The sequence below is a fragment of the Pipistrellus kuhlii genome, unplaced genomic scaffold (assembly GCF_014108245.1).
Source record: "Pipistrellus kuhlii isolate mPipKuh1 unplaced genomic scaffold, mPipKuh1.p scaffold_m20_p_11, whole genome shotgun sequence".
NCBI classification, from domain to species: Eukaryota; Metazoa; Chordata; class Mammalia; order Chiroptera; family Vespertilionidae; genus Pipistrellus; species Pipistrellus kuhlii.
Genome location: NW_023425416.1, coordinates 33,526,026 through 33,541,634, shown reverse-complemented (window position 1 = coordinate 33,541,634; position 15,609 = coordinate 33,526,026). Strand labels below are relative to the sequence as shown.

Below are 15,609 nucleotides of genomic sequence, written 5' to 3'. Positions count from 1 at the left end.
TATATAATTGATCCTAGGTTTTTGAATATAGGTGGTTAAAAAAAAAAAAAAAGGCGCACCAGCAAGTACATTTGAAGTTCAAATACTCCCCAATTCTATTCATTTCGCCATTATGTAACATCAAACTCCATAAAATGTAGGGTTTATAAGAATCAGACCATTTAAGGACTAGCATTGAAATGCAAATTCTCACTAACTTCAGCATGGATACTAATGTCTACTTTTGTTGTTCTCCACAAATAGGACCCTAAGTTACCCACAGACCTTTGGAAATTTCACATGACCATCTACAATGTTATACATGACACTCCTTAAGCTCTTTTTTACTTAACCACAGAAAACGTATTTACTAGGTTTTCCCAATTAAATCTGTGGAAGCATCAGAAAAAAAGAGTGTGTACTTCAATTTCAAAATCTTAGGCCAGAACAGGACTTTTTTTTTTTTTCTTTTCTTTTTTTTCTCTTTCTGGTTGATAATCGTGCAGGTGACAAACACACTGAGTATTCTCTTCCTCTGGTGAGCTCAGATGGAAGATTCGAAAAATAGGGCTTTCAATTCTCAATTTTACCTAGATTGTGACATAGCATACTATAAACCTTCTTGTCATGTAGTATGACTAAGGAAATAAACATCCTTGAAATAAAAGAAGCCTTAGAAATCATCTAGTCTAATTACTTTATATTGCAGCTGGAGAAGTTGCAATTGGGAGAGGAAAAATGCCTGGCCCAAGGTCATACTGCTAGCTGGTGGCAGAGATGGACCTGAACCTATAAGTTAAATCACAAATATAGCAAGCTAACTTGCCCTGGATAAAATTATGAATTGGAGAAAAGCTGTCCTCAGACAATCCTCCAACCTTTTCTGATGGCATGTCTTAGCAGGAGAATTCACACACCACTTAGCATGACCTATAGTGAAAGGCCTTAACTACCTACATATTCTCCATCGAAGGCACCCACTCATATTTCCGGACTTCTAGAACAGCTCACAGGCCAGCATGTCCTTATGAAGACCAAATAGCCGAGGGCAGTTTTGGAGAAAAAGTACCTTCAGGAAAACCTGGACACTAAACTCATCCAATTCCAAAAACCCAGGCATCCTGAACAAGAGAAAAGAGGTCCCATCTTGACTATACAAGGTATGACACAAGGATTATTCCAGACAATGGCCTTGTGTTTTTTCATAGGAGTGGGTGAGCTGAAAGGGACTTGTGTAACAACTTATCCAGTTATTCCATAGTTTCAATTTATGGCCCATAAAAGCAGTGAAGGAGCAAACTCCTTGAGATACTTTTAATATTGAATAAAACCTAAGAGAAATCATTCTGATTATCCTAATACCCATAAGTGCCATATTAATATTATATTTCCCATCTAGACTTTATCTAGAATATAATATGCTAACCAGACCAGACGTCCTTCTGGATGTCCTTCCAGAAGACCTCCAGGCGAAGCCGTGGTGGTGGGGGCCGAGGCAGAGACGGCAGCCATAGCGGTGGGCACCGAGCCCCTTGCACGAATTTCATGCACTGGGCCTCTAGTATTTACTAATATCATCTGACTAGTAGCTCTGATTAGCTATTGATGACATCAGGAAGATCTTTGTGATGTGACTAATTGTGCAAAAACATGTCCTAGTCAGTATCCATTCTTTTAATAAGGTCAATGCCAAGGAGAAGTGACATAATCTAGTAAATTCAGAGTAGGTATGGAATAATTTAAGCCAAGCCTGAGAGAGTAATTAAAGGTCTACCCAAGTTTATACAACTTGCCAAGGTTCCCATTTCTAAGTCAATTATAGTCTACTATTTTATAGTATGAAATCTTCAATAGCAAACCAGTTACATAGCCCTGTTTCCTTATGTTCTAAAAAGAGAAAAGAAATAAGGGAAGTTGAGGGGATAAAGTAATTAGATTCTTTTTTTATGCTGTAGATGTATCTATGCCATAGATTTGCCTCCCATATCTAATAGAGGCAAAGATGGTAGGTATTACAAAACATCAAAGTCAGGAGAGAACATTTATAAAGGGATTAATGGTGGGGTAAATTGTGGATATGCACTAACAGTGAGAAGTGGGTAATTGTGGTGTAGAGTGGGGAAGAGATGGCATTCTGAGAGGAAACAGCCCATGCCCAAGTGTGATGATGCAAAAAAGCAAAAGTCATAGTAGACCAACCAATTTGACTGTAGTGAAGAGGAAAATTATAACAAGGTCTCAAGTGCTAGAATTTTTTTCTAAAAATTCTGGGTATGAGTAAGTCTGTGTTCCTCCTAAAATGTAATTTTAAAAAGTCTATTTTTTCTCAGTTTGGGATTATAGGTCCTTTACTGTAAAATAATGATACATGTCCTGTTTTATTTAAGCCATTTATTAAAAATAATTTTATATGAAGGCATCCCTACATGGTTTTTATGACATATTCATAAAATTACTCTATTAAGAAACAGATTCTAACAACTGACCCCTTTGAACTCAAGAACAGCAGTCTATTTTACCAATATGGATGCGATGATCTAAGGATTATTGCTCTCATTTCAAAAGCTTGCCTTACACCTGATAACCTCTTTTTCATAGTCTCTCCTTAGAGACTTCATAAAAGCAATGCTGTTATGATTCCTAAGTTATGAAAACCTATAAATAACACAAATAGAAAATCGCATTATTTATATTGATATTTTATATCCATCCATGGATAGGATTTGGCAACATTTTCTAGAAGGTAAGAAATCTGCACCAAGATGGGTAATTATTCTGGTAAGTTGCTTTATGTTAATGAAAGCTTTATTTTTTAACAAGCAGTCAAAATCTCCTAACAAATCAGTGATACACAATTAAGTAGTTTTAGAATAGTCATTTATGTAGAGAAACATTGGAATTTTACTTAGGTAAAAAACAAATACAAAGAAAATACTCTCATCCTGTTATGCTTTGCTAATCAATACACCAATTGTTCGTAAATACCCATGCTTTCCAAAATGTGTTTTTAAAATATATATTTAATTGATTTTTATAGAGAGGAAGAGAGAAGGATAGAGAGTTAGAAACATCAATAAGAGAGAAACATCGATCAGCTGCCTCCTGCACACACCCCCTACTGGGGATGTGCCTGAAACCAAGGTACATGCCCTTGACCGGAATCAAACCTGGGACCTTTCAGTCTGCAGGATGACGCTCTACCCACTGAGCCAAACCAGTTTTGGTCAAAATGCGTTTTTGTTTCTTTAAAGACATGGTTACCATATGGCAAACACTGTGCTAGGAGCTAGAAAGTAAAGATATAGACCTGTCTTACACATATTTTATACATATCTTGGGTTTGGAATTCTCATTCTTTCTCCCAGGAAGTTATTAAATATAGAAGATCAAGAAAGCTACTTAAAGCAATAAAGGCCCCCCAAAAAACACAAACAGTCGGTGAAGGGAGACACTTAACCTATCAAAAACTGAGCACCGTGTCAAAGCAAATTACCATATTCCATCTCTATATAGAGTTGACTTTGATGTCAGATGTCCATAGTGTCTGAATCAATTATTATTTTTAGTGGTCTTAATAGCATGTTATAAGAATTTAATTTTTGGTTTATATTATACCATCCTATCCAAATATTTTCCTTCTTATATCCTTTGAGGAGCCTTCCCTCATTTCTCCCACTCTCTTCCATTCCTACTCAGAAATAATCATATCACTTGCTCAAAACATTTTCTACAGCTCAGCTTTACTATATCGAATAATGCATTTTAGTTATTTGTGTCACTCCCCATTAGTGGCTTATGCAAAGGAAAGAATTTTTCTTTTTTATTGATATCCCTAGATGTTTGGTGACTCTTTCCGAGCAAGTGAATGCAATAAAGGAACAGTTCACCTATGACTTTGTGCTTTCTGATTTTATGGAACACAATTAAACCTCCAAAAATTTTTTCCACTAAGGTTTTTTTTTTTTTAAATTTTAAATATATTTTTATTTATTTCAAAGAGGAAGGGAGAGGAAGAGGAGCAGAGGGGGAAGGGGAAAAGAAGGAGGGAGAGGAGGAAGAGGAGGAAGAAGAGTAGGAGGAGGAGGAGGAGATAAGTGGTTGAGAGAATCATAAATTGGCTGCCTTCTGCATATTCTCTACTGGGGATGGAGCCCGCAACTTGCAGCTCAGGCATGTGCCCTGACTGGGAATCGAACCATGACCACGTGATTCATGGATTGACCCTCAACCACTGAGCCATATCAGCTGGACTTTACTGTAGTTTTAGTGATATTTTAGAAATATATGCATTTAATCTTTCAGTGTCTTGATGTGGCCTTCACCCTGCCACATTTTTTATTTGCAGGCCATACTGTATAGCAAATAGAAATATTCATCATGAAAGCTTTCTGATTGCATTAATCCAGGAAAGAAGAATGAGTAAGAAAGGGATTATATATCTTGAAATTTGATTCTTAAGGGAGTCAGTGAAGGGAAACTATCAGCATGAAAAGAGTTTTTACAGGTTTGCAAGGACAAGATTGATATAAGTGACTAAGTATGGATAATATCTATTCTCTCAAGGATCATGATAGGCTTATAACTTGAATGAGTGTCATAATTATCTTTAGCAGCCATCCTGATGGGGCTAAAATACATAAAATGCAGGTATTTAAAAGCTATTCTTTCATTATACTCGGGAAGTGATGAGATATAATACGCATTAGTATGTGCCAGTCTAGACTCAAAGGAGTAGGTGGACTTAGAGGGCTTAAAGGAAAATGGTAACTATAATTAAAGGGCTGAGATAAGGAGAACCTAAGCAGTAAGCAGAAGAACATAAAGTTTATTCATAAGAGAAAAACTAGATGGTTTTCTAATGTCCCTAAAGCATATACAGTACAGCAATATTTATTCATTTTCAACTTTTAAAGTGCCTTTTCTAAGAAAACTTAATGGGATAATTGGTGGGTCAAAGTATTTTATTGATAGTAGGCATTTTATTGAAAATGTTAGTTTTCTTCTTTCGTAAAGGATCCAAACATAATAAAATGGTCTTTAATTTCAACAAAAACAAATGAAATTTTATTTAAGAATTCCTAGAAGTGAGGTTTATTATAGGATAAACCCATTGCTTAATAAACTGAAATTGACATAGAAAAAGAATGGAAATAGATGAATGGATGTGAGAAAAATATATTTTCCCCAAAGAAATCCTCGAAATGCTGCATTTCCTCATTCATTTTTTCTATATGTTCCTATTTTTTTCTCACGTTTTTAAATCAATGACCAGGTAACATTTTTATAATGGATACAAATTTGAACAATTTATATTTTCATCACATCATGATATTGTGGATATATTCCATTGTACAGTGAATAAAGGAGATCAAACTGAAGCTAAACAAGGCTTGGGTTCAAGTCCTGACTGCCACTTACTATTGAATAGTTTTGTAACCCTGGGCATGTTACTTAACTTTTGAAAACATTGATGATAGTATTGCCTACACCACAGGGTTATTGAGAGGACTAAATTAATAAATGCTTTTTTTGTTTAGAATTTTTACATCTACAGGCATGCTTTGGAGATATTGCAGCTTTAGTTAGTGACCAATGAAATAAAGCGAGTATAGCAATAAAGAGATTCACTTGAATTTTTTGGTTTCTCAGTGCATTTGAAAATTATAATTACTATAGTCTAAGTGTACAATAACACTGTGTCTAAAAAATTAAAAAAAATATTTTACTGCTAGAAATGTTAAGCATTATCTGAGCCTTTAGTGTTCCCTTACCTTTTTGCTGGTGAAGGGTCTTGCTAGTGAAAGGTGTGAGAGCTGCTGACTGATCAGGATGGTGATTGCTCAAGTGGCAGTTTCTTAAAATAAGTCAACAATGGAGCTTGCCGCATCAATGGATTCTTCATTTTACAATTTTTCTGTATCACGCGGTGCTTTCTGATAGCATCTTACCCACAGTAGAACTTCTTTCAAAATTGGAGCCAATTCTCCCCCACCCTGCTGCTGCTTTATCAAGCAAGTTTATGTCATATTCTAAACCCCTTGTCACCCTTTCAGCAGTCTTCACAGCATCTGTGACAGAAGTAGATTCTACCTCAAGAAACCACTTGGTAACTAGCAGTTCTCAAAATCACTGGGACTTATGCTCTTGGTACTCAATAGTCTATTTTCCTCACACTGTCAAATCCATTCCACATTAACCCATATCTATAATATTATAATAGGGCTTAAAGGAAAATGGTAACTATAATTAAAGGGCTAATATGCTAATTAGACTGGACATCATTCCAGACGTCCTTCCTCACAAAGCTGGGGCGGAGGGAAGCCAGCCCAGGTCCAGGGTGCGTGCCAGCGGCTGGAGGAGGGAAGCCCAGGTACCAGAGGGAAGCCAGTGCCGGTAGCCGAGGAAAGGAAGGAAGGCCTACACTTGCATGAATTTTCATGCATTGGGCCTCTAGTATAAAATAAAAGCAAAAGGGAAAATACCACCCCTCTACCATTCACTGAAGCACAAACCCATGATGTCCTGCCAGTCCCAATCATGCCTCTCTACAAGATGCTAAAGTCTGAGGACTCAGGCACTTGCAGACCTTTCTGTCCATGGTTTCCAGCCTGTCCCAGTGATGCTACCATCATTCATGACAATAGCATGACCATGACAATCCCTAAATTGAAAACATTCCCTCATACCGACGTCTAGATGAATTCTTGAAGGATAAGGAGAATTTCACTATGAATGTATTTCCAACCAGGGAGTCAAGTTATATGGCTTTTAAAACTCTCAGCCTGAAGTTATTCATCGTCTAAATACATATTTATCTGGTGCTTTAAGTGACTGGTCATTCAGTTATACCTAAGTTCTTAGATGTTAAATTCACCAAAAAGAGTTAAAATCATATTTTCATTCTCAAAATAATAAAACTAGAAACTTTTTAAAATAAAAAGTAGATGAATAATTACTTCAATAAAGTTTTGTCCAGTAATCATAAGCTACTGATGAATAGAAGAAATTTAGTTCATAGATATATTTTGATTGACTGTAGAATACTAAAACTTTTTCTTTAAAATGGACTGACTTGGTGAAGTAGTCCATGTGTATCAGGCCTCAAGTTCTCATCATGGAAGATCACTGCATTTCACTTATCACATTGCCTCCCAGTCTCTAAAGGCAACTGAGCTCAGGAACCCTGGCTTATACTATTTGCCTTAAGAAGATTCTAGGAGACAATGATATTGGTGAATATATTAAAAAAACAAAAAAACCAAACCCACAACCTGTGGGTTTTTAAATATAGGTAATACAATAAAATACAGATGTGATTCAATTTCTTTAGTCACTTTAAAGATCTATCTCAGCTCTCCATTTTAAATTTAATCACATACCAGAGGCCCTATGCATGAGATCCATGCACTTGAGGTGTGTGTGGGGGTGTCCCTCAGCGTGGCTTGCACCCACTGAAGGGAGCCTTGCAATCTGAGAGCCCAAAGGGAGCGGGCCTAAGCTGTCAGTCGGACATCCTTAGTGCTGCCACAGAGGCGGGAGAGGCTCCCGCCGCCACCACTGCACTCACCAGCTGTGAGCCATGAGCCGGGCTTCTGGCTGAACAGCATTCCCCCTGTCGGAGGGCACTGACCATGAGGGGGACAGCTCCTGCATTGAATGCCTGCCCCGTGGTGGTCAGTGCACATCATAGTGACCAATCGTTCAGTCAGTCAATTTGCATATTACCCTTTTATTATATAGGATTATTATATAGGATTTGATAAGTGTTGGTTTAGATCTCCTTGAAACCGAAACCTATATCCTCAAAAAAAGTATCAATTTTTATAATAGTTCTTTCTTCAGGCTGCTACTATCTATTAGAATTTTTGCATGTGTCCTTTCATTATGCAAACAAAAAAAATCAGGCAGAATATTTCAGCAAGTGAAAGGGACATTATTACTATATCCCACATTGAAAATTAAAATATTCAAAGTACATATAATCATGTCAGACCTAAATTAGTATCTGATCAGTGGCTTAACACCTATCCTTTTGGAGAACTTCAAACAACTTCAGTTGTCTCAAATATTGTGAACAAATTGAGATTCTCAATAACTGAAAGGCAGACCCAGAGTCAACAAGAACAAAAATTTAACAAACAGCAGAGATTCTACTTGAAGTGAAAGGGCTACTCAACACCAACAGCATAGACACAATTTGAGAAGGAACTGATTTTGGTAAATACCTTCAAATTATCTTTGACTTAAATCAAGCAGAACACAACCAAACAATATATTCATCAGAATGTGCACTTGAGACACACTGCTTTGATAATTAAGAAAAAGCAAGAATGTTACTGTGTTCTATCTCCAAATAGTCAAATTACCTAAATTGGACATCATTTATGCATTCATTTATTTATCCACCCGACAATCAAATTATTATTATTATTTTTTCACTATTAGAACAGTCTTTACTTGTTGGATTTATGATCCTAAACACAAGGGGAAAAGCCTATATTCTGATGAAGCTTCCATTTTTATGGAGTGGAGAACAATTTCAAAATAAACTTTCGGCAACAGATTTTGTCACTGATAACCATAAATGCTATGAAGACAATGAAGGAGAAGATGTGATAGAGAGGGGAAGTGGGTAACTTCTGACCATATGGTCAGAGAAGGCCTTTCTTTTCTTTTTTTTAAAATATATTTTATTGATTTTTTTACAAAGAGGGATAGAGAGTTAGAAACATCGATGAGAGAGAAACATCGATCAGCTGCCTCTTGCACACCCCCTACTGGGGATGTGCCCACAACCAAGATATATCCCTTTGACCAGAATCGAACCTGGGACCTTTCAGTCCACAGGCAGATGCTCTATCCACTGAGCCAAACCGGTTTTGGCCAGAGAAGACCTTTCTAAAGGATGCATGTGCACAAGGCTTCTCAAACATTGATGTGCCTGTGAATCAGCTGGGGATCTTGTGAAAGTGTAGGTTCTAATTCAGAGATCTCATGCAGGGCCTGAGATTCTGCATTTCTAATGAGCTCCCAGGTGATGCCAATACACTAAGTTCTCTCTTGGACTCCACTGTGAATATTCAGGACTTTAAATAAGAAATGAGAATGGTAAAACAAATTGGGGCAGGAGTATTCATTTTCAACAACAATCATTGGTAGGAGTTTGTGGAAGGAACGGAGACAAGCCCAGCCTTCTTTCCACCTCATTTCCAATTCCCTCTCATTTGTTGACATAGGAGGCTCCTTGGCACAGTGAAAAGATATGAGCTCTTAGACCAGACACTCCTGGGTTTCAATCCCGTCTCTACCTCTTCACAGTCCTGAGGCTTTTGGCATTCTACCTACTCTCATAAGTCTCACTCTTCTACATTGTAGGATGTTGGGTTATCCATCTGGCTTATAGAAAATAATCAATAAATACTAGACACTCTGATCTAACCTCACTTTCAAGGCTTTTCTCTTTGGCTATTCCTACGTGAAGGGTAAAAAGTAGACCAAACCCCTTGATTTCATAGCCTTCATTGCCGCTAGAGAGGGCCAGGACCATGTGGCACAGTCAAGGTCAACGACACATTGATGGAAATCCCTGGCAGGAGGGGGATGCAGAAGGCAGGACATTTCCTTCCTCCATTCAAAGACAAAGCCTCGTAGGGAAGAGCCCTTGTCCTTTGTCCTTCACTCTTCCTGTCTACGCAACAGCAATAAATTCTAAAGGTGCAGCAGGCATCTTCCAACCAGAAGGTGACAAGTATGAGGATGGCAAATAGCATGTTAAGAACAGCAGAGCAGAAAGGCCAAGAGTCTGAGTGCCCATGAGTACTGCTGTTGCTATTCTAGCCTTGGGCTGCTTAGCTCCAGACTCTTCAACATATGAGAAAAATAAGTCCTGATTATTTACACTTACCTTAGATGCTCAGGTTCTTATAGGTAAATGCATATGTCATTATTTAGTATAGCTGTTATTATTTCTTCTGGATCTATTTAGTAATAGGAAAGGGCAGATTTAAAAAAACAAAACAAAAACTTTTGTCAGTGTACTTAATAGTAACCTGCGGCTGCCTGTCAAAAGCCAGATTGCAAAAAGGACACCCATTGCATTTGAATACTGATTTTTATGACCACTGAAAATAACGTGAAAAGCTTCGTACAGAAATCCCTACATTGTCAAGACAAATGTACTAGCAAAGTGCCCACTTTTTAGAAATTGGAATTGGAATTCCCCAGTTCTGGCATAATGGATGATGTTGCCACATAATGAATAACCCAGTGTCAGCCCTCATTTCAAACCAAATCTGGGACACCCTGCAAGAAATAAACAAAATAATTGCACTGGGTCCTGTGTCTGGAAAAAACATGGCACATTATTATACTAAAATGGCTTAAATAAAAATGAAATTAACATGATGAATGAGCTGCTATGACAAAAGATTGGAAAATTGAGATGTGAAACTGAGTACATACCTTGTTAGCCTTTTCTATAAAATATGTTTTTTCTCATTTCAAATAAAAACTCGACAGTGTAGATATTAATGATTTGAAGTATTTTTAAAAATGGAAGTATACAACTTATACTCTTAAAAAGAAGGCCATCATATGAGTCTTAGCAGGAAATTGATTTAATTAACACAAGCCTTATTTTTACAACTTAGCTGAACTTCAGTGATAACACTGATATAAGGAGCAATCTTGGGTCAAGTCAGTTCAGAGATTCCTAGTTCTATGATACAACACCGCTTCAGCTAGATGGTGACATTTTAATGATTTTCAAACACTATCTTAAAATTCTAAAAATATCATGCATGAGGTTGCCTTTCCTGCTATAATGCCATCAATTTGTGAATTTTTAGATATTTTCCTCTATCAAGGGTAGGTAAGAAAAGAGAAATATATACCTCACTATTTTTTAATGATAATTTTATAATCATGCTGGCTTGCAGTAGTTGCTTTACCTCTATAAAAAGTACTACATACTTTTGTGGAACATTTACAATAAGGTAGCAACAGAAAAAATATGTCCTGGCAAACTCTGAAAGAGCATGGCAACCTTCAACTCTCTGACCCATAACTTGCCCTATGCACCTCTTCCATTTGACTCTCCCCGAGTTGTATCATCTTATATAATAAAAGGCTAATATGCAAATTGACGGAATGGTGGAATGACCAGTCGCTATGATGTACACTGACCATGAGGGGGCAGATAATCAATGCAGGAGCTGCCCCCTGATGGTCAGTGCACGCCCACAGGGGAGCACTGCTCAGTCAGAAGCCCTGAGCTGGGCTCACAGTTGGCGAATGCAGCAGCTGGTGGTGGGAGCCTCTCCGATCTCCATGGCAGTGCTAAGGATGTCTGACTGATGGCTTAGGACCACAGAGAGTGGGCCTAAGCCATCAGTTGGACATCCCCTGGACTGCGAGAGGGTGCAGGCTGGGCTGAGGGACCCTGCAAGTGGACGAATTTCATGCATTAGTCTTCTAGTTTGTAATAATATAAGTGTTTCCTTGAGTTCTGTGATACGTTCCAGAAAGTTATTCAAGTGAGAATCCCCAACTTTGAGTCAAGCTGGACAAAAATCTGTGTGTTCCCTGGGCACCCAATACTGTGATTAGAATCTGAAGTGTGGGAAGAAACCCTTACACCTGAATAATCTGACACTAACTCTGGGTACTTAGTGTCAGAACTGAATTAAATTATAGGACATTCAGTTGGTGTCCAGAGAGCTGCAGAATGGGCATGGAAAACCCCCACACATTTGGTGTCAGAAGTGTGAATAAAAACAGTATATACTGATCTTTTGTATTCTCAAATATCAAAGAAAACAGTAAATCCAAAACTATACATAGGGATGTCCACACCTTTCTCTCATTGGATGGCCATTATACTTGCTCTTATATCCAAGTAACTTTAATTATAAGATAGCTCTTCCCTTAAGAATGTAAAACATGCCACAGTGTTTAGTTATGCAAATACACAGGAAAAAGTCATGTATTATATTTGCAAACATTTCAAACAATAGGAAGGGGGGAGGGGCAAACCATGACTGTTCTCCATTTGTATTGTCATTTCAAGAGGCAATATATTTAAAACACTCTCACACACTTTTCAAAAAAGCTGGAGTAAAAGAGCCCATTCTTAACAAGACATAGCTTTTGAACTGTCAAATTGCCGTTTCTAACAAATAACTTACAACATAGGAAAGCCCTACAGTGGCAACTCTTTTTCTCTGGTCACCAAATTATCTCACTCTACCGCTGGTTAAACAAAACAATAGCAGCATTTTTTCAGTATTACTCTTTGCCATTTTGACATAAAATGCAGTTTGCTTCTTAGTTAACTATAGACAGGAAATAAAAGGTAAGCAACATAGTCTTAGAATCCTTCAAGGATCATTGAGAAGCTTGTTTGCAAATAAAACAAATTATTATATGGTCATATACTACCAAATACAGATACACATTTCTTTGCAACATTCCACCCTAAAAACCACTAAATTTGAGTTCTTAATTTTGTACATAAAATGAAATTTGCACATTTAAGTATTGAGCTGCTGCAATTTAGGTGACTTGGAGAGATGTATTTTTAATCACATTATTTTAACTTTACTTGTCACTATCAATTCATTTCCCCCCTAATAAAACAAAATGGTAAAAATCTTTTTATTTTGGTAAATTATTTTCCTATCTTCATCCTATTTGTGTAGGGCTATGCACTTTTGATTCTTGTCAATTGAGTTTTTAATACAAAAAAAAGAGAATGTAAATTGCTATGAGTCTCTACGATTTTGGAATAGGTATGAATATTCATGAGTTGCTGTTATTTAAAAAGACTTTCTTTCAGAGTTTTTGAATAAACAATTTCAAAATGTTGCCCCATCTGTCAATGTTTTCTGAAAACAGTACAAACCTTCTTTTTTATCTTCGGGAGTAATCTTCACTTTTGTATCCGTTATATCTTTGAAGGATGCCAGAAAAAGTACCACATCTCCTTTCTCATTCTTTATGGGAACAATATCCAATAGGCACCAAAATGGAGACCCTGCAACAGTAATAAAAATTCAGATCAACTACTGCTTTGTATGGGTTTTCTATGAAGATCTCAAAAATTAGTGCTACAGATAATAAAGTTCTTGCTGTTTTCTTCTGTCCTACGATCCCCCCCCCCAACATCTTAAAAATGTCAGTTTTCAGATTCCATAAATTTCTAGCCCATATGCATATCTCTTCATTCCTAAATGAAATGCATTCTCTGAAAAATAAGGCTGCATTTTAAACAAAAACACTTGTCTGTGCTGAGACATTTCTGCTTATGTCATTCATTCAAATTGTATTTCTTCTTGGAACTTGTGGATGATGAAGAATTCCACTCCATGAAGCACTGCCCCTGCCCACCCCCATCACACACTAGTCCATCAATAAAGACTATGTTTGGCATGAGTTTGATAGAGGTTTATTTAGTCGATTAAAAAAAAATCAATGATTGCTCAACAGAAATACTAAAATAAAATAGATGGAAAATACCAAGTTTGGGCTCAAATGTGTAGTCACTTAAACTGTCCTATTTTGCTGGCTGGTAGAAAATTAATACTGTAAACTGTAAAACACTTGGGCAGTATTAAGATATATTTTTACAACACAACATTACACAGCATAATGTGAATGGACAATGTGTAAAAACTGACAATGGAGAAATATCAAGAAGAAAATGTTGAACAAAAGTAGCCGGACACAAATGAGTGGAATGCAATATGAATACACTCACATATACTAGTAATATAAAGAGAGGCAAAACTAATGGATGGTGTTAGAAGTCAGGTGAGTGGTTAGCATTGGCATAGCATGATTAGAAGGGGATACATCTCAGGGAATTCAGGGATGCTGGTCAACTCTCCCCCCACCTTTTTATTTTTATTTTTATTAAGGTACATGCCTTACCAATCCCCAACCCATCCCCACTCCCATACATGCGCTCCATCCCCAGAGTTTTTCGTCCATTGGTTATGCTTATATGCATGCATACAAGTTCTTCCGTTGATCTCTTTCAACGTTTTTTTTTTTTAATGATCTTCATGTTGTTTACATAGGAGTGTTCAGTTTTTTGAAAACTCATCCACTCTACCCTTTTGCTATGTGTATTTTTCATTATGTGTGTTTCATTTCAAAAGCATATTTTAAAAAGCAATAATGTTCAATTCTATTTTTTGAGCAAAAGAAACATGAGAAATGTCTTTAATAGACTCAAGTTCAAGCCTAAAGCTCTTGTTTTGAAATGTTTTTATATACAGGGGTTGCTCAAAGTAGGTTTATAGTTGTTTGTATGGAAAAACATATACAGGTAATGATTATTACAATACCTTTATTAAGTCCAAAGAATAAACTCTGTGTTTTGCCTACAGCTGTACACATACTTTTGCCCATACCTGTATTTTAAAATACTATACATATTTTAAAAGTATATAAAAATTTGCTCTAGATTTCATGCTGAAAATGATTCCTGGGCAGAAATATTTGAAAAATTAGGAAAAAGTTGTTGCTTATAAAGTAAACTATTAATTGATTCACAGAAATTTTTCTTTTGATCAGAAAAAAAGCCTCAGTACTTTAAATTTCCATCTTACGTGGGCATTGATCTTGTGTATAAAATAGAATAACAGTCAGAAATAGCCTTGATATTTTACAGTATCAGATCTCAGAAGTTCTAACCAACACAGCTGATGTGTCTATCCTGCCTTGGAATCTATCATTGTTCTCTAGTTGAACACCAGATGAAACGGTTGGTTGTATTTAGGAGTCACCTGACATAAACACCCTATTTTATTATAGTTGTTGTAGTTTTCTTAAAGTGTGGTTGAATTCACATTTAATAAATGCGTATACGATGTGTGTCTACATATAAAGCATGAATGGAATATCTGTCCACCCATCCTTCTAAAAGTTTTAAAGCCACGATTTTCTTTGTTCATTTGACTCATCTCTGGTTTCCTTTCATTCAGCTCTCTTAATATCTATATTACAGCAACTCCATTTCAACACTTCATCTCCAGACTCCATGAGACCTGGGATCCAACCATAGCTTCCACATTAACTAACCATGAGACCACCATACAGAAGTCAATTAACTTCTCTGGAACCTGGTTCCCTCGATCTTACATCCTCCAGTCTAGGGTGGATATAGGGCCCCCAAAATGTAAGACAATAAATTGTTTATGACTAATGAAGAAACCTTATAAATGAGCCATATTTTTGGCATAACATTGCTATCTCCATCGACTCAGAAGGGGTTTTACTTCAAATTTTTTATGGCTACTACTTCAAGTTGAAAGCCCTCTTCACGAATTCTGCAGCAATGGTAGGAACAAAAAGAATAGGGCCAACCTATCAATCAGAATCTAGAGTCAGTAACAGCGGGGACATGGATAATGGTATGAATTTGATATTTTGGTTCACATTTTAAAGCATCTCTCTGTCAATTACCTTGTAAGAGCATCATCCAAATCAAAATAGAGGTTATTAATTTTCCTGAAAAGGCATCTTATGTATACACTCCAACAAGCATCATTATTGTCTCCACAGAGCTTTTGTACAGGTGCACCGATGCATTTTAAAGAGAGGCAAAAAGCACAAAATGAGATGAAA

General features: G+C 36.8%; 1 protein-coding gene across 1 annotated transcript in view; it reads right to left on the bottom strand.

The window, feature by feature from the left end:
• The window catches only part of KCNH8 (potassium voltage-gated channel subfamily H member 8), a 267,106-nt gene that overhangs the window by 131,905 nt on the left and 119,592 nt on the right, over window positions 1-15,609 (bottom strand). Inside the window, exon 3 of the mRNA XM_036431582.2 lies at window positions 12,881-13,012. Within this exon, the coding sequence (XP_036287475.1) occupies window positions 12,881-13,012 (132 nt within the window). The remainder of the gene's footprint in view (window positions 1-12,880; window positions 13,013-15,609) is intronic.